The sequence below is a fragment of the Amblyraja radiata genome, chromosome 10 (assembly GCF_010909765.2).
Source record: "Amblyraja radiata isolate CabotCenter1 chromosome 10, sAmbRad1.1.pri, whole genome shotgun sequence".
Lineage (NCBI taxonomy): Eukaryota > Metazoa > Chordata > Chondrichthyes > Rajiformes > Rajidae > Amblyraja > Amblyraja radiata.
The window spans coordinates 5,485,419-5,511,258 of record NC_045965.1 but is presented as its reverse complement, the minus strand read 5'-3'; the positions used below and the strand labels follow the sequence as shown (position 1 = coordinate 5,511,258).

At 46.7% G+C, this 25,840-nt stretch overlaps 1 gene segment (V, D, J or C); it reads left to right on the top strand.

The window, feature by feature from the left end:
- The first annotated feature begins 1,797 nt into the window (after positions 1 to 1,797).
- Positions 1,798 to 25,840, top strand: part of LOC116977457 — a 402,483-nt gene continuing 378,440 nt past the window's right edge. The window contains 2 exon segments of the C gene segment in view: positions 1,798 to 2,166; positions 2,594 to 2,911. Coding sequence covers positions 1,941 to 2,166; positions 2,594 to 2,911 — 544 coding nt within the window.

The following is a 25,840-nucleotide window of genomic DNA, read 5'->3' as shown; positions in this document are numbered from 1 at the left end:
TTGGAGAGGTTTTTTGGAAAAAACAGGTAGTAGGCAGGCCATCAGTTAAGACTGAAAGGCCATCTTGCTCGTGGTGAAACCACGTAGCGGCCACACCCAGCAGCTCTTCCTGATCCTGTACCTCAAGCATACTCCCGATAGTTGTTCAGCCAGTGCCCCTCTTCTTGACAAGCCCAGCTCTGGTCTCCAAAGCTGTCCTCGGATGAGGAGGAAACAATGGCCAGTGCACGAGGCACTGTGGAGGGAGTGCCTGAACTCCCTCTGCGAAACTGCTCCTCACGAAGCACGTCTCGCTGGAGCTTACGCTCCACGAGCCGCCCCAAGCGGCTCAGTCGGCTGTCTCTGCCCTAAGCGGGCGGTGAGACGCCCCCATCCGACGAATCGGATACCACCGGCCGGATGTCTTGACATCCAGTCCGCTGCTCAGGCGCTAGCGGAACTGGGCTCGGCTCGGTGTCGGGGATGGCGGAGCGCTGGGTTAGCAGTCCTACCGCCTCCTGTCCCCCACTGATGAGACGCCTGTCTGCTGGAGTCGAGCTGGGGACAGGCTTCTTGGAGAGTCTTGTTCTGTTCTTTTTTCTTGGCTGTTGGAACAAAGCAAAAACTCTCCTTTGCCAGGAAAACCGACCTCAGAGTAGACTTACCTGATGGTCCGTTTTTTAAATGTAGCGGGAGCGCCTGACTCCCGCTGTGCCTCTGGACTGGAAACCGACGCAGCTCCCTGTCTGTGGTCCGCAGCGTGTGCGGTCCTGGTGCCGTCTCTCCCCCCTCCGCGAACGGAACGCTCCTTCCCCAGAGGCCAAGGAGGGGGGGGGGGGGGGTTGCTTGCGTCTGGACTGGGACCGGCGCAGCTCCCTGTCTGTGGACCGCAGCGTGCGGTCCTGGTGGCATCTCTCCCCCCTCCGCGAACGGAACGCTCCTTCCCCGGAGTCCAACGGGAGCCGCTTGCGTCTGCTGCTTTGCTCCACCTGGAGCAACAAACAGACGCGAGTCGCTAGTTAAAACTGAAGATAAGTACTTACCTAACAGTTCTTTCCTTCAGGCTTGTAGCGGGAGCGCCTGACTCCCGCTGATCCGCTGTTGCCTGCTTGAACGCAATGTCGCGCATGCGTGCTGAGCGGGTTCTTCACGTAGTCACGCACGTGACTTCGAAGTAAAATACAGTATTTAGCCTGATGGCCTGATGGTAACAATAGTTCTTACATCTGGTGGTACTTGCAGCCATGCCCCTGTATCGTCTGCCAGACGGTAACAAGGAGAACAGTCTGTGTGCTGGGTGGCTGTGGGCCTTGATGATGCTGTGTGCCTTCCGCGGGCACCAACAGTGGAAAATGTCCTGAATGGCCAGGAGACAGTTGCCAGTGATGTGCTGTGCTGCCTTCTCCACTCTCTGTAGTGATTTGCGGCTGTGGGCAGAACAGTTCCCGTACCAGACTGTGATGCAGCCCGTCAGCAGGCTCTCGATGGTGCATCTGTAGAAGTTTGTGAGGATGCTGGCGTTCAGGCCAAACTTCCTCAGTATTCTCTGGAAAAAGAGCCGCTGGCAGGCTTTCTTTGTTATTGTGTCCGTGTGCAGTGTCCAGAAGAGGTCCTCACTGATGTGCACACTGAGGAACTTGAAGCTGCTGACCCTTTCAACGTCAGCATCACCGATATGGATGGGGAGGTGTCCACTCTCCTGCTGTCTCCTGTAGTCCATGATCAGCTCTTTAGTTTAGCAGACATTGAGAGAGAGGTTGTTCCTTGTGCACACGTCAATAAAGTGAGTCTGGAAAATGAATGCAAGTTATTAGAGTCCAGTTGATCGGTGACGACAACACCAGACCTTGTCCGGTTTGTAAGCTTCCTATTTCTCATCTGCAGAATTGTCTGTCTTTATCCAAAACCCCTCCACTGAAGAGATTTGGATCAACAAGACCGCTACTGTGGTGTGCGTGGTAATGGGCGCTGATCTGAGCCAGGTCCAAATCTACTGGCAAGTGAGCGGAAGGGAGAGAACAACAGGGGCTGTGACCCGCCAACCGAGAGGGGAAAGTACCCAAGACAGAGTGAGCAGTAAACTCCGGAGCAGTGTGGAGGAGTGGACCAGCGGGGTGGAGGTTGTGTGCTCTGCCCAACGATCTCCATCATCCTCACCAGTGTCAGCACGGACAGAAAGTGCCAAAGGTGGGCGAGAGATCGGCAATGATACGGCCAACATTAGTTACCATGAAGGGCCTGTCTCACTTACACAACTTTTTCGGTGACTGCCGGCACCTGTCATAGGTCGTTGCAGGTCAGCGAAAATTTTCAACATGTTGAAAATTCTGCAGCGACCAGAAAGTCGCTACGACTCTTTGGGCGACTGAGGAGATTACTCACGGGCATACAAGTGACACCCTGGCGACATGTCGCGGGTTGAAACCTGTATGGTCATGAGTAGTTGCCCAAAGAGTCGTACCTTGTTCTGGTGGTTGCTGGATTTTCAACATTTTCAACATCGGCGACCTGTGAATGACCTATGACGGGTGCCAGCAGTCACTGAAAAAGTCGCGTAAGTGGGACAGGCCCTTGAGGAAGAGGGTCTCACATCTACTTTGATCCTCTGTTCCAGTTGAAACAAAAAGACCCAAGGTCAGACTGCTGCCTCCAGCTCACCAAGAGACCAAGCGTAGCAACACAGCCACCCTCGAGTGTGTGCTTTCTGGTTTCTACCCGGACCTCATAAACGTCACTTGGGAGAAAGACGGAGCCCCGATCTCCTCCACCACCAGCGCTACACCGACTGCTCTGGAGCAGGGGGGGACTTTCAGTGCCAGCCACTTCCTGTCTGTGAGTTCAGAGGATTGGAAGAAAGGCTCAGTCTTCGGCTGTACAGTGTCTCATCCCCCCTCGAACACCAGTATCAGCCGGGAAGTGAAAAGCTTTCAAGGTACGGTGCTGGGATTCACTCTAATCATCACATCTTTTACCCCGTCACAAAATAGGGGCCAGGCAAGTTTAGCACTGAAGGACAGGTGTTGCAGTGTGTGAGTGAGTCAAGAAGAGTCAAGAGTGTTTTATTGTCATATGTCCCAGACGGGACAAGGAAATTCTTACTTGCTGCAGCACAACAGAATATGTGAATATTCTGTTGTGAACATAGTGCATAACGGGGAATAAACAACAAATAGTGCAAATAACAAACAATAATATAGTCTTTTGCAGTTCAGAGCTCAGAGCTTATTTGTTGTGTTTAATAGCTTGATGGCTGTAGGGAAGAAGCTGTTCCAGTACCTGGACGTTACAGTTTTCAGGCTCCTGTAACTTCTTCCTGATGGCAATGGTGAGATGAGTGTGTGGCCAGGATGGTGTGGGTCCTTGATGATTTTGGCTGCCTTTTTGAGGCAGCGACTACGATAGATCCCTTCGACGGTGGGGAGGTCAAAGCCAGCGATGAACTGGGCAGTGGTCACAACTTTTTGTGGTATTTTTTGCTTCTGGACGTTTGCTCCTATACTCAACTCCTCTTGTTATGAAGGCCAACATGCCATTCACTTTCTTCACTGCCTGCTGTACCTACCTGCATGCTTACTTTCATGATGCTGAATAACTTGTCATTTAGAAGGCTAAAGGAGGTTTTGTTTGATGTTTTCACAAAGTTAATGGGAGCTAACAGAATAGATTATCCTGTGAAGATCTATTTACACACCTCCGCATTCAGGGACAGTTTCTTCCCAGCTGTTATCAGGCAACTGAATCATCCCACCACATCCAGAGAGCGGTCCTGAAGTACTATCTCCCTCACTGGAGACCCTCAGACTATCTTTGATTGGACTTTACTGGTTTTACCTTGCACTAAACGTTAATCCCTTATCATGTATGTATACACTGTGAATGACTCATTTGTAATCATGTTTTGCCTTTCCGCTGACTGGTTAGCAAGCAACAAAAGCTTTTCACTGTACCTCGGTACACGTGACAATAAACTAAACTAACTAGATGAGGAGGAATTATTTTGTAGTTGTGTACAGTGCTCCCTGAGTTACAAATGATCTCCCTGATTTATGGAAATCCAACTTCATAGAGAGTACAGGGTCTAAAAGTTAGAGGTAGCCATGCTACACGGAAGTGGGTCATGGTGTCTGAAGAAGGGTCTCGACGCGAAACCTCACCCATTCCTTCTCTCCAGAGATACTGCCTGTGCAACTGAGTTACTCCAGCTTTTTGTGTCTATCAGAGGTTCATGGAAGTTTTGAATTGCCTTCCACAGTTAGCATTTGGTTCCAGGTCTGAAGGTGATTTTAAATCTGAGATTGCAGAGTTTGACTATACGAGATGTTAATGGATGTGGGGGAAAGTCAGCTCAGTGGAGCTGGTGATAGATCTCCATATATCATTGAACGGTGGAACTGACCCAAGCCTCCTGTCTTCCTGTCCTCCTGTTGTCTTCATTTTATTCACACGTTGTTGATCTTCACAAAACATCCGCGGCAAACTAACTGTCTCACCTTCTCATTTGTCCTGAAGCCGGCACAGAATTGACAGGTGAGGAAGGGAAGGAGGAGCCGGGGGACTTGGATAGAGATGACAATGTGCTCACAGTTGCTGCCTTCGCCATCCTGTTCATTATCAGTTTCCTCTACAGTACCTTCGTCACTGTTGTCAAGGTAACGATGACCAACAACAAAGATACTTTGTGACCCCCACACTGTGACCATCCATTCCTCACTACACTGTGTTCTCTGACTCTTCAATCGTCACCACACTACGACCAACAGATGATGCAGTCTGGGACAATAAGGGGAGGGGGGTGTCAAATGGGATAGTCAGGGCCAGAGTTAAACGGAAAGGGAGTAAAGGGATAGTTAATGACCCCAGAATTAAAGGGAAAGAAAGCTCACAAAGGGATAGGAGAGTAATAGGGACCGATGTGAAAGGTGAGATGCGTAAGGAATTAAAAGTATTGTATATGAATGCGTGAAGTATAAGAAGTAAAGTAGATGAGCTTGAGGCTCAGTTAGAGGTTGGTAGATATGACATGGTGGGGATTACTGAGACGTGGCTGCAGGAAGATTGGGCCTGGGAATTAATATTCAGGGTTATACAGCCTATAGAAAGGTCAGGCAGGTGGGCAGAGGAGGGCGGTAGCTCTGCTGGTGAGGGATGGAATTCAGTCCCTTGTGAGGGAAGACATAGGGACTGACGAGGTAGAGTCACTGTGGATTGAGTTGAGGAATTACAAAGGCAAGAAGACCCTAATTGGTGTTATCTACAGACCCCCAAATAGTAGCACGGATGTAGGGTGTAAGTTGCAGCAGGAGTTAAAACTGGCATGTAACAAAGGTAATGTCACTGTGGTGATGGGGGATTTCAATATGCAGGTAGACTGGGAAAATCAGGTTGGTTCAGGACCCCAAGAAAGAGAGTTTGTAGAATGCCTCCGAGATGGATTCTTAGAGCAGCTTCTAATCAAGCCGACCAGAGAAAAGGCAATTCTGGATTTAGTGTTATCTAATGAACCAGATTTGATAAGAGAATGAGAGGTAAAGGAACCGCTTGGTGGTAGTGATCATAATATGATTAGTTTTAATCTGCAATTTGAGAAGGTGAAGGTTAAATCGGAAGTATCAGTGATGTAGTTGAACAAAGGGGCCTATGAAGGCATGAGAGAGGAGCTGGCCAAGGTAGACTGGAAAGGGTTCAAGAAGGAACAGCAGATGCTGGAAGATCGAAGGTACACAAAAATGCTGGAGAAACTCAGCGGGTGCAGCAGCATCTATGGAGCGAAGGAAATAAGCGACGTTTCGGGCCGAAACCCTTCTTCAGACTGGAAAGGGATCCTAGCAGGAATGACGGTGGAACAGCAATGGCAGGAATTTCTGGGCATAATCCGGAAGATGCAGGATCATTTCATTCCAAAAAGGAAGAAAGATTCTAAGGGGAGTAGGAGTCAACCGTGGCTGACAAGAGAAGTTAGGGATAGAATAAAACTAAAAGAAAAGATGTATAACACAGTAAAGAGTAGCCGGAAGCCAGAGGATTGGGAAACTTTCATAGGACAACAGAAAGAAACAAAACGGGCAATACGGGCTGAAAAGATGAAGTACGAAGGGAAGCTGGCCAGGAATATAAAGAAGGACAGTAAAAGCTTCTTTAGATATGTTAAGGGAAAAAGAGTAGCAAAGTCAAATGTGGGTCCCTTGAAGGCAGACACGGGTGAAATTATTATGGGTAACAAGGAAATGGCAGAAGAGTTCACTAAGGAAGACACAAACAATCTCCCAGATGTACTGGAGGACAGAGGATCTAAAGGGATAGAGGAAATGAAAGAAATTTTCATTAGGTGAGAAATAGTATTGGGTAGGCTAATGGGACTGAAGGATGATAAATCCCCTGGGCCTGGTGGTCTGCATCTTGGGGAGGTGGTTCTAGAAATAGTGGATGCATTGGTGATCATTTTCCAATGTTCAATAGATTCAGGATCAGTTCCTGTGGATTGGAGGATAGCTAATGTTATCCCACTTTTCAAGAAAAGAGGGAGATAGAAAACGGGGAATTACAGACCAGTTAGTCTGACTTCGGTGGTGGGAAAGATGCTGGAGTCAATTATTAAAGAGGTAATAATGGGGCATTTAGATAGCAGTAAAAGGATTAGTCCAAGTCAGCATGGATTTATGTAAGGAAAATCATGCTTGACTAATCTTCTGGAATTTTATGAGGATGTGACAATTAAAATGTATGAAGGGGAGCCAGTGGATGTAGTGTATCTAGACTTTCAGAAAGCCTTTGATAAGGTCCCGCACGGGAGACTGGTGACGGAAATTAGAGCACATGGTATTGGGGGTAGGGTGTTGACATGGATAGAAAATTGGTTGGCAGACCGGAAGCAAAGTGTAGGAAAGAACGGGTCCTTTTCAGAATGGCAGGCAGTGGCGAGTGGAGTGCCACAAGGCTCGGTGTTGGGGCCGCAACTGTTTACCATATATATTAATGATTTGGAAGAGGGAATTAGGAGCAACACTAGCAAGTTTGCGGATGACACAAAGCTGGGTGGCAGTGTGAACTGTGAAGAGGATGTTAGGAGGTTGCAGGGTGACCTGGACAGGTTGAGTGAGTGGGCAGATGCGTGGCAGATACAGTATATAATATAGATGAATGTGAGGTTATCCACTTTGGTGGCAAAAACAAGGGGGCAGATTATTATCTCAATGGGGTTAGGTTTGGTAGGGGGGAGGTACAGCGAGACCTGGGTATTATTGTACACAATTCACTGAAAGTAGGCGTGCAGGTACAACAGGCAGTGAAGAAAGCTAATGGAATGTTGGCCTTCATAACAAGAGGATTTCAGTATAGGAGTAAAGAAGATCTTCTGCAGTTGTAAAGGGCTCTGGTAAGACCACATCTGGAGTATTGTATACTGTTTTGGTCTCCCAATTTGAGGAAGGACACTGGTCCAGAAGGATGAGGGGGTATCTTATAGAAACATATACAAATATAAAAGGACTGGACAAGCTAGATGCAAGAAAAAATGTTCCCAATGTTGGGCAAGTGCAGACCCAAGGGCCTCAGTCTGAGAATAAAGGGGAGGCAAAAAGAGAAAAAACTCTTTCACCCAGAGAGTTGTGAATTTGTGGAATTCCCTGCCACAGAGGGCAGTGGAGGCCAAATCACTGGATGGATTTAAGAGAGAGTTAGATAGAGCTCTAGGGGTTGGTGGAATCAAGGGATATGGGGAGAAGGCAGGCACGGGTTATTAATTGGGGATGATCAGCCATGATCACAATGAATGGCGGCGCTGGCTCGAAGGACCGAATGGCCTCCTCCTGCACCTATTTTCTATGTTTCTATGGGACCCTTCACATCCCCCTGGTCTTTGAACCTTTCCTCTTTACTCCTGTCCTCTGGGCCTTGATACAGCAAACATTCATAGAACGTTGGGTATTTGGGGCAATGACCCTGAGCTCAAACAAGGAAATCAAACAAACGTTGTATTCATATCAAATGTTGGGCGGCACGGTGGCACAGCGATAGAGCTGTTGCCTTACAGTGCCAGAGAACCGGGTTCCATCCTGACTACGGGTGCTGTCTGTACGGAGTTTGTACGTTCTCCCCGTGACCTGCGTGGGTTTTCTCCGAGTTCTTCGGTTAATTGGCTTGGTATAAATGTAAAACATTGTCCCTAGTGTGTGTTGGGTAGTGTTAATGTGCAGGGATCGCTGGTCAGCGCAGTCTCTCTGGGCTGAAGGGCTTGTTTGATGCTGTATCACTAAACTACAACTAACAGGGAACTCCATATCTGAAACCTGAGCCCAAGTACGGAACCTCTCTTCAGCCCACAACTGGTATTCAGTCTGTGTATCCTTTAGAGTTGACCTGGGCCACTAATGAAAGACCACCTGTCCATGAAGGTCCATCTCCTACACACATGCACAGACCATCAATCCTCGAGGGTCCTAGAAATGTTGCAGACCCCCTGTCCATGAGGGTCCATCTCTGAGGTTAAGGACAGACTGTCTGTTATTTAGTTTGCCTGTCTCTACAGATCACCATCTGTGCTGCACCTTGTCACACACAATATCTAACTTTCCTGTGTATATTACAGGTGCAACAATGACCAGCCGACACACATGCCACATTCACGCAAGAGATCACGTTGACAAATGGAGTCTCCTTGTCTTTCACTCACTCGGCAATCCGAGGCTACTGCTCTGCAAACGCTCATTACAGGAGGTAAACTTGGAAATGCACTGGGGATGTTGGGGAAGAAACCGGTTGGGACTGAGGGGGGTGGGGCGAGTGGGCGAGGGGGGGGGGGGGTGGTGGGAAGGACAGGATAGCACATGACAGTGGGAAAATGTCAGGGTATAAGACACTGGAGTGGGTGGCATTCAGGAGTGGGAGAAGAAGACGGGATTAATGTTTGGGAAAGGGAAGCAGTGGATGGGAATGTGATGAGTGAAGGAGAAGAGGGGAGTGGGAAGGGGAGGGATGCGCTGATATTGTGGAGCAAGAAGGGGGCATGGGGAGGGGAGAAGGAACAGGAAGCAATGTGGTGAGGGGGGGGTGCTTGGGGACTTGCTCAATCAGATTTTGTCAAGCAGATGTTGTTTAACTCATTGTCTGCAGCTTATTTTTTAATTTTTCTGCTGAATTGCATGTTTTCATTTGAAATTAGATGCATAAATAAAATAAAATAACAAAAACATGAAATGTTTGGAGTTGATCATCATTTTACTCATCACTTTAGGGACTTCAGCTGAGGATGTTGCCAGGACTCGAGGGTGTGAGCTACAGGGAGAGGTTGAGCAGGGTGGGTCTCTATTCTATGGAGTGTACGAGGATGAGGGGTGATCTTATAGAGATGTACAAAATCATAAGAGGAATAGATCGGGTGGATGCACAGAGTCTTTTACACAGAGTAGGGGAATCGAGGACCAGTAGTCATGGGTTCAAGGTGAAGGGGAAAAGATTTAAAAGGAATCGAGGGGTAACCTTTTCACACAGAGGGTGGTGGGTGTATGGAACAAACTGCCAGAGGAGGTAGTCCATCGTTTAAGAAACAGTTGGACAGGTACATGGATAGGACAGGTTTGGAGGGATATGGACCAAGTGCAGGCAAGTGGGACTAGGGTAGTTGGGACATTGTTGGCCGGTTTGGGCGTGTTGGGCCTGTTTCCACACTGTATTAATCTATGACTCTATGAGTGCACAAAATACACCAGATACTTGGCTAAAACGCATCAGGAGAGGAGTACATGGACAGGTTCAGAAAAGGATACAACTGATACTGAAGAGTCAACACCAGCACCTGATCCAAATGGCGTAGGTCCGAGGGCCAGACATTGCAGGAAAGCCCACGGGGCCGGGATTTGGAGGAACACACCTCGGGGGAAAGACATTGGGGACATGACCAGACAATGGTAGGCCTCCATTGGTAGGGAGTGTTGTAGTGCAGAGGGATAAAGGAGTATAGGTGCATGGTTCCTTGAAGGTGGAGTCGCAGATAGTTCGGGTGGTCAAAAAGACTTTTGACACATTGGATTCATCAGTCAGAGTATTCAGCTCCCTCACTCCCTCCCTCCCTCCCTCCCCCACCCCCCCCCCCCCCCCCCCCCCGTCTCTCTCTCTCACTCTCTCGCTCCTATTTGATAGTGCCCTCCAATAACTATTTAATGGTGCCCTCCATTGACTATATAAAGGTGCCCATCCTTCATTATTTTGTGGTCAACACTCCCACCACAATGACAGGTCCCTGTATTTTATCACATAACTTTAATTCATGTCCAATAGAGATAGGAGCATAATTAGGCCATTAAGACCATCGAGTCTACTCCGCCATTTAAACCATGGCTGATGTCTCTTTCCCTCTCAACCCCATTCTCCTGCCTTCGTCCCATAACCCCTGACACCCGCGCTAATCAATAATCCACTCCTAGAACTTAACAAACACAAAGTCACCTCTGGGTCCACAATTCATAAAGGCTCATCATCACAGCAAAGCACCACCTGCTTATCCACAAAAAAAAAACCAGCTTTAGATTTTAAAACCTATTTTATTCACAGAATGTCCAGATTTACAAATACAGATGTCGAGCGAATGTCAAGGTGACAACAAAATAACAGGAGCTGTCATTGCGGCGGTACACCACTGGGTGGGAGTGTTGTCCACAAAATAAAGGGTCTGCCTTTTCAATTTTAATTTTGTTTTATATTCCCTGAGATAAAAATTCTTATCAAGTAAGAATATCTTTATATATCTGGAGGGTTGTGTCAGTGAATGGAGAACCTGCATTTGGAGTATTGTGAGCAGTTTAGGCCCCATATCTGAGGAAGGATGTGCTGGCATTGGAGAGGGTCCAGAGGAGGTTTAATTTAGTTTAGTTTAGAGATACAGCACGGAAACAGGCCCTTCGTCCCACTGAGACCGCATCGACAGCTACTAACACCAACACTATTCTACACACACTAGGGACAATTTACTAATTTTACCGAAGCCAATTAACGTCTTTGGAGTGTGGGAGGGAACCGGAGCACCCGGAGAAAATTCACGCAGGTCACGGGAAGAACGTGCAAACTCCGTACAGACAGCACCTGTAGTCAGGATCAAACCCAGATCTCATGTGCTGAGAGGCAGCAACTCTACCGCTGTGCCGCCGTGCTGTCCCTAGAGCTCTCACCAACTTCTACAGATGCGCCGTGGAATGCATCTTATCGGGATGCATCACAGCACGGTTTGGGAACAGCTCCATCCAAGAGCCGCAAGAAATCACAGAGTTGTGGATGCAACACCGACCATCCAACACAAACCAACCTCACTTCCATCAACTCCATCTACACCTCATGCTGCCTCGGCAAGACCAGTAGCATAATCAAGGACCAGTCTCAGCCCGGTCACTCCCTCTTGTCCTGTCTCCCATCGGGCAAGAGGTACAAAAGTGTTAAAACGCACACCTCCAGATTCAGGGACATTCTTCCCTGGAATAATACAGCGTGGAAACAGGCCCTTCGGCCCAACTTGCCCACATCGGCCACCATGTCACATCTACACTAGTACCACCTGCCTACATTTGGTCTATATCCCTCCAAACCTGCCCTGTCCATGTACCTGTCCAAATGTTTCTCAAAAGTTGTGATAGTCCCTGCCTCAATTACATCCTCAGGCAGCTCGTTCCATGCACCCAGCACTCTCTCTGTGGAAAAGTTACCCCTTAGGTTCCTATTAAATCTTTCATCTTTCGCCTCCTCTCCCACCTTAAGCCCATGCCCTCTGTTTCTCGATTCCCCTGCTCTGGGCAAGAGATTCTGTGCGTCTGCCTGATCTATTCCCCTCATGATTGTATACCTCCATAAGATCACCCCTCATTCTCCTGTCCTCTAAGGAATAGTTGCTTATTGCCCCAACCTCTCCCTGTAGCTCAGACCCCTTGAGTCCTGACAACTCTCTCCCCCTTCTTTCTCACCCCCCTCTCTCTCGCCCCCTCTCTCTCCCCCTTCTCTCTCTCTACCCTCTCTCTCCCCCCTTCTCTCTTACTCCTCTCTCCCCTCTCTCTCCCCCTCTCTCTCTCCCCTCTCTCTCTCCACTCTCTCTCCCCCTCTCTCCCCTCTCTCTCCCCCCTCTCTCTTCCCCTATTTCTCTGCCCCTCTCTCTACCCTCTTCCTCTCTCACCATCCTCTTTCTCTCCTCTTGCGCCCCTGTCTCACACCTCCTCTCTCCCTCCTCTCTCCCTCATCTATCTCTTCCCCCTCTCTCTCCCCCTCTCTCTCTCCCCTCTTTCTCTATCTCCTCCCACCCCCTCTCTAGCTGGGAATAAAATGGAGGATGTGCGTCAGAGACAAGTTGATTTCCTGGACGCCAAATGATTTTGTGATCAGATCAGGATGCGTTTATTCCAGATCAGCGCGAAAGAAAATTGAAATGTAGAGAAGGGAGCGATAATCCTGCCCTGCTCCCTCTCACCTCCCCTCCCTCCCTCTGCACCTGTCCCTCTCCTCTCCCTCCCACCCTCTCCCCTCCCCTCGCCTCCCTCCCTCCCCACCCTCCCTCTCCTCTCCCCACCCTCCCTCTCCTCTCCCCGCCTTCCCTCTCCTCTACCATCACCCCTCCCTCCTCACCTCCCCTGCCCTCACCCTCCTCTCCCATCTCCTTCTCCTTTCGCACCTCCCCTCCTCCCATCTCCTCTCCTCTCTTTTCCCTTCCCCCCTCCTCTCCTCTCCGCCCCATTTCCCTCCTCACCTCATCTACTCCCCACAACACCTTTTCTCCTCTATCCTCCCATCTACAATCCCATCCCCTCTCTTCTCCTCCCCTCCCCTCTTCCCCTCTCCTCTCCCATTCATCACAAAAGATCATTGTGATATGGTGTTGAGAGATTTTCTACTCTCATTCCCTCCCCCTCCCTTCCTTCCCTCTCCCCTCGAAGCTCCTCTCCCCTCATCTCTCCCCCTCTTCCCTCCTCTCCTCTCCCGTCATTTCCTCTCCTCCCCTCTTCTCACCTCTCCCCTCCTCGCCTCATCTACTTCCTACTTCTGTCCTCCCCTCCCCTGTCATTTCTCCCCTCTCCTCTCCTTTCCTCTCCAGTCCTTTCTCCCTCCCCACCTCCCATCTCCCCTCTCCTCCCCTTTGTTCTCTCCTTTCTTCCTCTCTCCCCACATCCCCTCCTTCCCTCTCCCCTCCCCTCCTTTCTCCCTCCTCTCCCCCTCCTACTCCTATTGTCTATTGTCTTTTGTCCTCTCCTCTCCTACTGTCCCCTCTCCTCCTCCCTTCACGCTCCCACCCTTCCTCTTCACTACCCCTCTTCTCTCCTCTCTCCTCTCCTCCACTTCCCTCTCCTCTCTTCTCCACTAGCCTTAACCCTCCCCTCCGCTCTTCTCTACCCTTGTCTCTCCCCTCCTCTCCCCGCCTCCCCTCCTCTCCTCTCTACCCCTATCCTCTCCCCTCCTCTCCTCCTCTCCACTACTCCTCCCCCCTCCTCACCTCTCCAATCCTCCCCTCTCCTATCCCCTCATAACCCCTTCCCTTTCCTCCCCTCCTATCTCCATCCCTCACTCTCTTCCCTCCCCTCAAATACAGCTCGATAATTATAATATGGTGGTGAGATTTGTCTCCTCTCCTCCCCTCTCCCCTCTCCCCTCTCCCCATCCCCTCCTCCCCTCATCAACATTCCCCTCTACTCTCCTCTCCTGTCCCTATGATCCTACTCTCCTCTCCACTCCTGTGCTCCTCTCCCCTCTACTCCCATCTCCTATCCTACTCTCTCATCCTCCATCTCCCTCCCTTCCCATCATCTCCTCTCCTTACATTTCCCGTCCTGTCCTTCCCTCCTCTCTCATGTAGGGGTTTCATTTCCCTTTACTCCACTTCGGGCACAACTGCCCGAGTTATTCTCTCTCTTGTCGGAGGGTCAAACGACCACCACTCCACTCGAGCGGTTCCCAAGAGAGAGAATACAACAAAAGGGATTCCCCTGGGTTCTAGACCTCGGAATTATGGTGGGATATGATAAAAGGTTGACTTGACCAGAGTGTGCTGATGAGAGAAAACAGAAACCAAGATGGACTCAAAGCAAGTCTAAAATTTACAGGCTTTATTAAACAATGAGAAATCGAATCTCACCAACACTACATAATTCGTGGCTAAACTTATGCTTTAAACTAAGACTATGGAAGGAAAACTATCGGGCACGTCGTAAAACTTATTTTACACAATTTTACTTGCAAGTAAACCCCTTTCCCCTTCTTCTCTCAACCTCTATCCTATTTCGGGAACTTCACCAGGTCACTGGGGTACTTACAGCTAGATTGATGCAGGTTCACGAGCCGTCCAGCAGAGCAGAAAGAGAGCGAGTTCTGGCTTGACTCCTGCTTTTTATACCTGAGTTTCTCCCTTGAAACCCCCCAGGTGGTCCTCTGGACAAAAGGGTCTTTTGATGATTCCCAGTTTCAATCTGGCATGAACAATAGGCTTCCGATGATAAGGAGTTTGCTGATGTCATGATCCCTCAGCCTGATCGTTATCCCATCGCCGAGATGGGCTCCCATTGTCCCGATGGATGGGTCATCCACGATGGTGATTGTGCTTGCTGCTGGCCTGTTTACCACCGTCTGCTGAGGCTCGGTACCTTCCTTTGTGTTTCCACGATAATCTCGTTATCTCCGTCTCAGCCTTTCCTGCTCACACCAGTCGCTTAGTCGTGTAATGCCCAGGCCCACAGACAGGTTCGAAACTGGTTCTTTATTTGTGGATTGGGGGGTTTTCCGTTGCAGCCAGCAAATCTGTTTTAAAAAATGTCCATGTCCTTATCCGAGTTCTTCCATTATTTTGGAGGATTTGCCCCAATAACTTACACTCATACCGTCCCGCACCTCCCCTCCTGTCCTCTCCTCTCTCCACACCTCTCCTCTCTCCTCTCCTTTCCTCTCCTCTCCTCTCCTCTCCTCTCTTCTCCTCTCCTCTCCTCTCCTCTCCTCTCCTCTCCTCTCCTCTCCTCTCCTCTCCTCTCCTCTCCTCTCCTCTCCTCTCCTCTCCTCTCCTCTCCTCTCCTCTCCTCTCCTCTCCTCTGCGCTCATCTCCTCTCCTCTCCTCTCCTCTCCCCTCCTCCCCTCTCTCCTCCCCTCCTCTACTCCACCCATCCCCCCTCCTCTCCTCCCCTCCCTCTCCTCTCCACCCCATCCCCTCCACTCCTCTCCTGCCCTGTCCTCTCCTCACCCCTCCCCCCCTCCTATCCCCCTACCCTCTCCTCTCCTATCCTGTTGTCTCCTCTCCTTCCACAAATCCAGCACCAAACATATTTGTAATATGGTGGTGGCGAGAGATTGTCCCCTTTCCTCTCCTCTGCCCCCCTCCCCTCTCATCCCCTCCTCTCCTCTCCTCTCCTCTCCTCTCCCTTCACCTCTTCTCCCCTGCCCTCCCATCACCTCTCCTCTCCTCTCCTCTCCTTCCCTCCTCTCTCATCTCATCTCCTCTCGTTCCTCCTCTCCTATCTCTTTCGCTCTCCTCTCCTCACTCCTCCTCTTCCCTCCTCCACTCCCCTCCATGCCTCTCTTCTTCCATCACCTCTATCCTATCCTCCCCTCCCCTCCCATTCCCCCTTTTCCCATCCTCTCCTCTCCTCTCCTCTCTCCTTTCTCCTCTCCTCTCCTCTCCCCTCCTCTCCTCTCCCCTCCTCCCCATCTTCTCCCCTCCGCTGCTTCAGTCTATTCTCCACTCCTCTCTTTGCATCTGTTCTGTCTCCTCTCCTCTCCTCCGCGCTCCTCTCCTCTCTCCTCCATTCCCCTCTCCTCACCTCCTCTCCCCTCGTCCTATATACTCTTCCATCCCCTGCCACCCTCCCCTCACACCTCTCCTCTCTTACCTCCCCCTTGTTCTCGCTCCTCCTCTCCTTTACTTTCCTCTCCTCCCTCCTCCCCTCTTCTCTCCTCATCTCTCCTCCCTTCTCCTCTCCTCTCCGCTCCTCCCATCTCCTCTCCTATACTCCCCTCACCTCTCATCCCTTCTCCTCTCCTCTCCTCTCCTCTCCTCTCCTCTCCTCGACTTCCCTCCTCTTTCCCCTCCACACATCCTGTCCTCCTCCCCTCCTCTCTCCTCTCCTCCTCTCTCCTCTCCTCCCCACTCCCCACCTCTCCCCTCCACTCCTCCCCTCTCCCCACCTCTCCCCCCCACTCCACTATCCTCCCCTCTCCTCCCGCACCTCCTTTCTGCTTTTCACGCTCCTCCTCTCCTTTACTTTCCTCTTCTCTCTCCTCCCCTCTTCCCTACTCTCCTCTCATCTCCCCTCCGCTCCTCCCCTCCCCTCTCCTCTATCTACCCCTCCTCCTCTCGCCTCTCCTCTCCACACATCCTCTCCTCCTCCCCTCCCGCCCCCTCCCCTCTCCTCACCTCTCTTCTACTCTCCACTCAACCCCTATCCTCTCCCCTCCTCTCCCCTCTCCTGCACTCCTCACCTCTACTCTCTCCTCTCCTCCCCTGCCCCTCACTTACTCCCTCATCTTCTCTCCCCCCTTTTCTCTCCTCTCCACTCCTCCACGCCTTTTGCCTCCCTCTCTAACACTCCCTCTCTAATAAAAATGTCATCAAAAACAAATTTTATTTTTCTACATCCCTCTTTCATAATGTACATATCATGTGGTTACCAAGAGCCAACAAGTAACCAGTGATGGATAAAATCTGAACAGTTTCATTGTCCTTATTTACCAATTACTGTCCTCGGATGAAAATTGATGAAGGTTCACATCTAGATCGACAGAAGTAAAGAGAAATTGATATTAAAATTCTTCTTCTTCTTCTTCTTGCGTATGGCGTCCACAGCCTAAAGTTGTAAGTCAACTTATTCTATTCGATCTATTTGTTTGTGCACGTCGGGTTGATTGCATTAGTCGAAACAGCAGGTGGACCATGTGAAGGTTGCAATCTCCCACCACGATATCTATATAATATTAAAACTCTGTGGCTGGCTGGCTGTGTGTTTGTGTGTGTCTGTGTGTGTGTGTGTGTGTGTGTGTGTGTGTGTGTTTCTGCCTGACTTGTGGGTGCCAGCCTTTGATTCGTTGCTACCCCCCCCATGCACTCATTTTGTCACCTCCTGCTGGCCAGTGACCATAACGGCTGCTGGCGCCTCTCGCCTCAAAGACGCCATTTAAAAACAGCCGCACTGCTGACTGCGGGAACGGCTTGAGTTGTAGGACCACGTCTCCCGTGGTGGCTACGGGTAGGGAACAGCTGCATTGGGGGAGCAGACCCAACGGGTCTGCACTTGGTCTAGTTAAACTTAAATTAATGGTTCCTTCATAGGATTTTTTGTAACTAAAATAAATAAGCAGAGCATAATGCCAAGACAAACTCTTATCTGTCTGTACATAATCCATATCCCTCCATTCCCTGTATATTTATTTGCCTATCTAAAAATGTCTCTTAAATGCCACTATTATATTTGCATCTTCCACGAACTCTGGCAGTTTGTTCCAGATACTCTCCGATCTCTGTTTTTAAACACCCTGCACTGCTCATCTCCTTTAAACTTTACCCCTCTGGCCCTTATTTCTATGTTGTATCTATATACTATTTGATATTTCCATCCTGGGAAGTTTTGATGGTCTTCTCAACAACCTGTTGAACACAATGACTCGAACTAAACTCCAAACTATGAACTCCTTAGTTTCCTCTCAGGACTTTGTGCCTTGTTTTTTTATTGCACGGTATTGTTTTTTAATTGAAATTTTTTGTTTGTTTATTTGATACCCGTACTAATCATCGTCATGATTGTCCATATGATTAGTCGTGCAACTCCGACTTCCGGGTTGGACATGGAGTGAACAGCTGTGTGTGAGCATAACTCCCAATTTCTATCTACCTGTTCATCTTTGTCATATGCTTGAGGTAACCCACTATTGAACATTATGAACGACTCGAGGCAGTGTTAAACATCTGAAACGGCAAGTAAAATACACCGTCGAGCTAAAACTGGGGGAAAAGATGGCAAAGTCTCAAACAAGAATACTGCAGCCATGGTACCGCTGCCTGATTAGATAGAATTTATTGCCACACAACCAGGGTCGGTGGAATTTGGGTTGAATACTGGGCCTGAACTACCAGAGGATCTCGAGAGGCTTCGTTCAGTACTCCTTGACGATATGACACAAGCGGTTAACTCTGTCCTAAAAAGAGAACTTGAAGATGCTTTGTCGCCGGTGAACACCACCCTGGAGCAAGGTCAGTCCTAGTATGAAACACATGATGAACGCATTTGTGAGGTTGAAGACGGCCTGAATGACCACAGTGACAGACTGGTGAGCGCCGACGCCTCCATAGCTACATTATAGAGTGAAAACACACTACTGAAAGTGAAGCTAGATGACCTCGAGAATTGGTCGTGGAGATCCAACCTAAGGGTGGTTGGGATTGCAGAAAATTTGGAAGGTTCGGACCCTGTAAAATTTATGACCGAGTTTTTGAAGAAGTGCTGGGGACTGATTTCTTCCCAAGACCTCTCATGCTTTCACGTACCCACTGAATTGGACCTACACCAACGAACGTCCCGAATATCAAGACACCTAGGCCAAGAGTGTTCCTGGTTCTCATTCATTACTTCCAGGATAAACATCGTATCATCACCAAACGGAGGCAGGAACTGTCCTTCCGCGGGCACTGGGTGTTTTTTCATGAGGATTTCAGCGCTGAGCTGGGGAGAAAAGTGTAACTTTTAGGGAGATAAAATCCCTGCTCTACGAGAAAGGGGTTCGGTTCGGCCTCCTGTATCCTGCCCGGCTCCAGGTCACTCATGAAGGTAAAAAACACTACTTTCGCTCCACCAGAGGCTGCTAAAAGGTTTAACCACTCGCGCTGGGGAGGTGACAGCTGTGAAGACCAATGACCTTTTAGGATATTCATGCGGCATTGGCACGGCCTCCTGCGGCGATAAACTGTTAATTTTTGTAAGATTTGTTCATTTGTTCAGTTTAACTTGATTTGTAAGATTTTTGTAAGATTTGTTCATTCTTCAGTATAACTTGCGGAACCCGACTGAGCTGAACTGCCGTGCTGCTGAATCTGAGTAATGAGTCGAGGACTTTCAACCAGCGAAAATGTAAACGTCTATGATTGCTCTCTGGGATACATTTTTTATTTCTTTCTTTCTAGTAATGCTTTGCTTGACTGGTGTTATCTTTAGCCTATATACCATAAAGGTAGAACAAACGACCGTACAATTTTCAAAGAAGGGAGCCACCCTCAATTGGATCTAAAGTTTTAGTTAGGGAACGTTTTGGAAGTTTTTTGCTTTGTAATGCCTGTGATCGTCCTCAGTTGGGGAAGAAGATCTAGGTTTTGGGGGTTAAATGTTCTTTTTTGTTATTGTAAGGGGACGAGGCAAAGGTTTTGGGTAATAGCAGCTTATTCTTTGAATGTTACAAATGCACTAGACTTTTTTTTCCCCATTGTGGGCTCTCACATGCACATGGTGACATTGATGGAGGCTATCCTGTGAGGTTTATATCTTGGAACGTAAAGGGGCTTAATGGTCCGGTTAAAAGAGCTAAAGTTTTTTCTCATCTAAAACAACTAAAAACAGATATGCTACTTCTACAAGAAACTCACTAAGACTGCAAGATCATAATAGACTGCATAAAGCGTGGGTTAGTCAGATCTTTCACTCCAGATTTAATAGCAGGTCCAGGGGTGTGGCAATATTAATCAACAAAATAATACAGTTCACACCATCCGATGTAGCCAGTGACCCTAATGATCCGGTTTATTATAGTTTCCGTGCCTCTTTTTCAAAAACCTGTCGTCTTAGTGAATGTTTATGTCCCTAATTGGGATGATGTCCACTTTGCAAATAAGGTTTTGTCATTAATACCTGATCAGAATACGCACCAGCTAATTTTTTCGGAAGACCTGAACTATGCTATTGATCCACTCCTTGATAGGTCTAGTTCTAAGGGGATATCTTCTGGTTTGGCAAAGACCTTCTCACTGTTTATGCAACAAAATGGTTATGTGGATCCCTGGAGATTCCTGAATCCAACTGCTAGACAAATCTCTTTTTTTTCTCATGTTCACCGTTCTTTTTCCAGAATAGACTATTTCTTTATAGACAGCTCCTTTATTCCTATGGTTTAGAAAATTGAGTACACTGCTATAGTAATATCAGGTCACTCGCCTGTGATACTGGATCTAGGCTTTCCTTTAAATATTAGAGAACAACCTCTTTGGAAACTCAACCCCCTTTTGCTTTCCAATGAGAAAATTTGCAGTTTTGTATCGGCTAACATGGACACATTCCTCAAGATGAATAAAACCGAGTACATATCATGCTCTTTATGTATTGCGTCCAGTTTTGGTCTCCTAATCTGAGGAAAGACATTCTTGCCATAGAGGGAGTACAGAGAAGGTTCACCAGACTGATTCCTGGGATGTCAGGAGTTTCATATGAAGAAAGACTGGATAGATTTGGCTTGTACTCGCTAGAATTTAGAAGATTGAGGGGGGATCTTATAGAAAATTACAAAATTCTTAAGGGGTTGGACAGGCTAGATGCAGGAAGATTTTTCCCGATGTTGGGGAAGTCCAGAAAAAAGGGGTCACAGTTTAAGGATAAGGGGGAAGTCTTTTAGGTTTCTTAAATGTGTGAGCGGAGGGACAGAGGGGTGTAAAATGAGGGTAGAAGCAATAGATAGCAAGGTGAAAACTAAAAGTGGCAGGCAGAGAAATCCAGGGCAAAAATCAAAAAGGGCCACTTTTCAACATAATTGTATAAGGGGTAAGAGTGTTGTAAAAACAAGCCTGAAGGCTTCTTGTCTCAATGCAAGGAGCATTCGTAATAAGGTAGATGAGTTGAATGTGCAGAGAGCTATTAATGACTATGATATAGTTGGGATCACGGAGACATGGCTCCAGGGTGACCAAGGCTGGGAGCTGAACATCCAGGGATATTCAATATTCAGGAGGGATAGACAGAAAGGGAAAGGAGGTGGGGTAGCATTGCTGGTTAGAGAGCAGATTAACGCAATAGAAAGGAAGGACATTAGTTTGGAGGATATGGAATCGATATGGGTAGAGCTGCGAAACACTAATGGTGCTTTCTCACGGTGCGACCTGAAGCAAGACTTAACAAGAGTTTAACATCGTGCTGTTTTTGCAGGGAACAGACAGACTTTTATAAGATAAATTAAAGGAAACTGCAAAAACAGCACTTTTACATCTGTAGCATTGTATGTTTTTAAATCATGGATAACATTAAATTGTTCTCCTGTACATAAACTAATATATTGTTATAGATACTCACTACTGGGGTATCTGCTTTTCGTGTGCTGAAATGTCGTCGCTATTTGCATCTTGAAATTTTGTTGCTTTATGCGTCCTGAAATTTTGTCGCTTTTCATGTCCTGAATTCACGTCACTTTTGGAGTCCTGAAATTTCATCGCTTTTCGAGTCCTGAATTTTGGCGTTTTGAATTTTCATCACCTTTCGGGTCCTGAGTTTTCATCACTTCCCTTGTGCTGAATTTTCATTGCTTTTCGCTTGATGAATTTTCGTTGCTATTTGCGTGGTTAATTTCCATCACTTTTTGTGTGCTGAAATGTTGTCGCTTTTCGTGACCTGAACTTTCGTCGCATTTCGCCTGCTGAAATTTCTTTCCTTTTCATGTCCTGAATTCACGTCACTTTGGGCGTCCTCTATCTACGTCACTTTTCGCGCCCTGAATTTTCGTCGTTTTACACGTCCTGAATTTTTGTCGCTTTTCACGTCCTGAATTTTCGTCCTTTTTCGCATCCAAAATTTTCATCCCTTCTCACATCCTGAATTTTCATACCTTTTTGCATCCTGATATTTTGTATCTTTACGCATCCTGAATTTTGGTCCCTTTCTGCGTCCTGAATTTTCATCCCGTTTTGCGTCCTAAATTTTCATCGCATTTCAAGTCCTGAATTTTGTCGCATTTAACGTCCTGGATTTTCGTTGCTTTTTGCATCCTGAATTTATGTCGCTTTTCATGTTATGAATTTTCATCGCTTTTCATGTCCTGAATTTTCATCACTTTATGTGTGCTCAATTTTCGTTGCTTTTCGCGTCCTGAACTTTTGTCATTTTTCACGTGCTGAATTTTCGTCACCTTTCGCATACTGAATTTTCATCGCTTTTTGCGTCCTGAATTTATGCCACTTTTCGCGTTTAGAATTTCCGTTGCTTTTCGTGCCTCAGGGTTCGTCAATTTTGGCATGCTGAATTTTCATCGATTTTCATGTGCTGAATCTTTGGCACTTTTCATGTGCTGAAATTTCGTCGCTTTTCGCGTCCTGAAAGTTTGTCGCTTTACGTGCGCGGAATTTTCATCACTTTTCACATGCTGAATTTTCATCACTTTTTTCATGCTGAATTTTCGTTGCTTTTCGCGTCCTGTAGTTTTGTCCCTTTTCGCGTGCTGAATTTTCATTGGTTTTCGCATTCCAAATTTTCGTCACTTTTCAGGTCCTGAATTTACGTGGCTTTTCTCGTTTTTAATTTTCATGGCCTTTTCACGTCTTGAATTGTCGGCACTTTCGTGTGCTGAATTTTCGTCGCTTTTTCACGTGCTGAATTTTCATCGCTTTTCGCGTCCTGAATTTTTGTCGCATTTCACATCGTGAATTTTTGTCGCTTTTTGCATCCTGTATTTATGCCGCTGTTCGCGTTTAGAATTTACGTCGTTTTCGTGCCTCAAGGTTCTTCACTTTTCGCTTGCTGAATTTTCGTCGCTTTTCACGTGCTGAATTTTCGTCACTTTTCATGTCCTGAATTTTCGTCCCTTTTCCCGTCCTGAGTTTTCATTCCTATTTGAATCCTGATTTTTCGTACCTTTCCGCATCCTGAATTTTGGTCCCTTTCTGTGTCCTGAATTTTCATCCCATTTCTCGTCCTGAATTTTCGTTGCATTTCAAGTCCTGAATTTTTGTCGCATTTAACGTCCTGATTTTTCTTCGCTTTTCATGTTTTGAAATTTCGTAACTTTTCATGTCCTAAATTTTTGTCTCTTTTTGTGTGTTGAATGTTCATCGCTTTTTGCGTGCGGAATTTTCATCGCTTTTCGCCTGTATTTTCATTTCTTTTTGTGTGCTGAATTTTCATTGCTTTTTGCATTCTGAAATTTCGTCGCTTTTCATGTGCTGAAATTTCGTCGCATTTTGCATCCTGAAATTTTGTCGCTTTGTGCATCATGAAATTTTGTCGCTTTTCATGTCCTGAATTCACGTCACTTTTGGCGTTTTGAATTTTCATCACCATTCGTTTCCTGAATTTTGGTCATTTTCGTGTACTGAATTTTCGTTGCTTTTTTCATACTGTATTTTCTTTTGGTTTTAGCGTCGATGGTTTATCGTTTTTCGCGTGCTGAATTTTCGTCGCTTTTCGCGTGCTGAATTTTTGTTGCTTTTCATGTACTGAATTTTTGTCTCATTTTGTATCCTGAAAATTTGTCGCTTTTCGTGTCCTTAATTGCATCGCTTTTCGCGTCCTCAATTTACGTCCCTTTTCGTGACCTGAATTTTCATCACTTTTCACACCCAGAATTTTCGTCGCTTTTCGCGCCCTGAATTTTCGTTGCTTTTCGCGCACTGAATTTTCCTCACTTTTCACGTCCTGAATTTTTGTCACTTTTCTCGTCCTGAATTTTTGTCCTTTTTCCCGTCCTGAATTTTCGTCCCTTTTTGCTTCCATAATTGCCATCTCTTTTCACGTCCTGAATTTTCGTACCTTTTTGCATCCAGATATTTCGTACCTTTACGTGTCCTGAATTTTGTTCTCTTTCCGCATACTGAATTTTCATCCCATTTCATGTCCTGAATTTTCATCGCTTTATGCGTCCTGAAATGTCATTGCTTTATGTTGCCTGAAACTTCATCGCTTTACATATCCTGAATTTACGTTACTTTTGGCATTTTGAATTTTCATTGCCATTCTTGTCCTGAATTTTCATCACTTTTCGTGTGTTGAATTTTTCTCGCTTTTCATGTGCTGAATTTTCGTCACTTTTCACATCCTGAATTTTGGTCGCATTTGATGTCCTGGATTTTCGACATTTTTTGCATCCTAAATTTACGTCGCTTTTCGCAATTTGAATTTTCGTCGCTTTTCCTGTGCTGAAATTTCAGCGCTTTATGCGTCCTGAAGTTTTGTCGCTTTTCACGTCCTGAATTTACATCGCATTTCTCGTTTTGAATTTTCATCGCCTTTCGCTTCCTGAATTTTTGTCACTTTCATATGTTGAATTGTCGTCGCTTTTTGCGTGCTGAATTTTCGTTGCTTTTCACATCCTAAATGTTCGACGCTTTTCGCATGCAGAATTTTTGTTGCTTCTCGTGTCCTGAATTTTCGTTGCAATTTATGTCGGGAATTTTCGTCGCTTTTCGCGTCCTGAATTTTTGTCACATTTCACATCCTGAATTTTCGTCACTTTTTGTGTCCTGAATATGTGCCCTTTTTTGTGTTTAGAATTTTCGTCGCTTTTCGTGACTGAAGTTTCGTCACTTTTCACGTGCTGAATTTTTGTTACTTTTCGTGTGTGCTGAAATCTCGTCACTTTTAGCATCCTGAATTGTCGTTGCTTTTCACGTTTTCAATTTACGTTGCTTTTTGCGTGCTGAATTTTTGTTGCTTTTTGCCTCCTGAATTCTAGTCCATTTTCATGTGCTAAATTTGTGTAGCTTTTCGCATGCTGAATTTACATCACCTTTGGCATTTTGAATCTTCATCGCCTTTCGCGTCCTAAATTTTCGTCCATTTTCAGGTCCTGAAATTTTGTCGCTTTTCGCGTCCTTAATCTTCGTTGCATTTTGCGTACAGAATTTTCGTCGCTTGTCGCGTCCTAGTTTGTTGCTTTATGCCGAATTTATGCAGAATTTTCGTCATTTTCACATGTTGATTTTTTGTCGCTTTACATGTGCTGAAATTTTGTCGCTTTTTACGTCCTGAAGTTACGTCACTTTTGGCATTTTGAATTTTCATCGCCTTTTGCGTCCTGAATTTTCATCACTTTTCGTTTGCTGAATTTTCATCGCTTTTTGCGTGCAGAATTTTAGTTGCTTATTGTGTCCTGAAATCTCGTCGCTTTTCACTTGCTGAATTTTCATTCCTTTTCATGTGTTGAACTTTTGTCGCTTTTTGTGTCCTGAATTTACGTCACTTTTCATGTCCTGAAGGTTCGTCGCTTTTCGCGCGCTGAATTTTTGTTGCTTTTCACATCCTGAAATTTAGTCGCTTTTCGCATCCTGATATTTTGTCGCTATTTGCGTCCTGAAATCTCGATGCTTTTCATGTCCTGAAATTTAATCGCTTTTTGCGCCCTGAATTCTCGTCGCATATCACGCCCTGAATTTTCATCACATTTCACATCCTGAACTTTCGTCACTTTTCACTTGAAGGTTTGCCGCTTTTCACATGGTGAAAAATTCACATTTGTTGCTTTTCATGTGCTGAAATTTCATCGGTTTTCATGTCCTGAATTTACATCGCTTTTCACGTGCTGAATTTTCGTCGCTGTTCACGTCCTGAAGGTTGATCGCTTTTCACTTCCTGGAATTTCGTCACTTTTCGCATCCTTAATTTACGTAGTTTTTCGTGTGCTGAATTTTCATAGCTTTTTCCGTCCTGAAGGATCGTCGCTTTTTGCGTGCTGAATTTTCATCACTTTTCACATGTTGAATTTTAGTCGTTTTCATGCGCTGAAATGTTGTCGCTTTTCGTTTGCTGAAATTTCGTTACATTAAGCGTCCTGAAAATTTGTCGCTTTATTCATCCTGAAATGTTGTCGTTTTTCGCGTCCTGATATTTTGTCGCATTTCGCATCATGAAATTTCAATGCTTTTCGCGTCCAGAAATTACGTCGCTTTTTGCATCCTGAATTTTCGTCA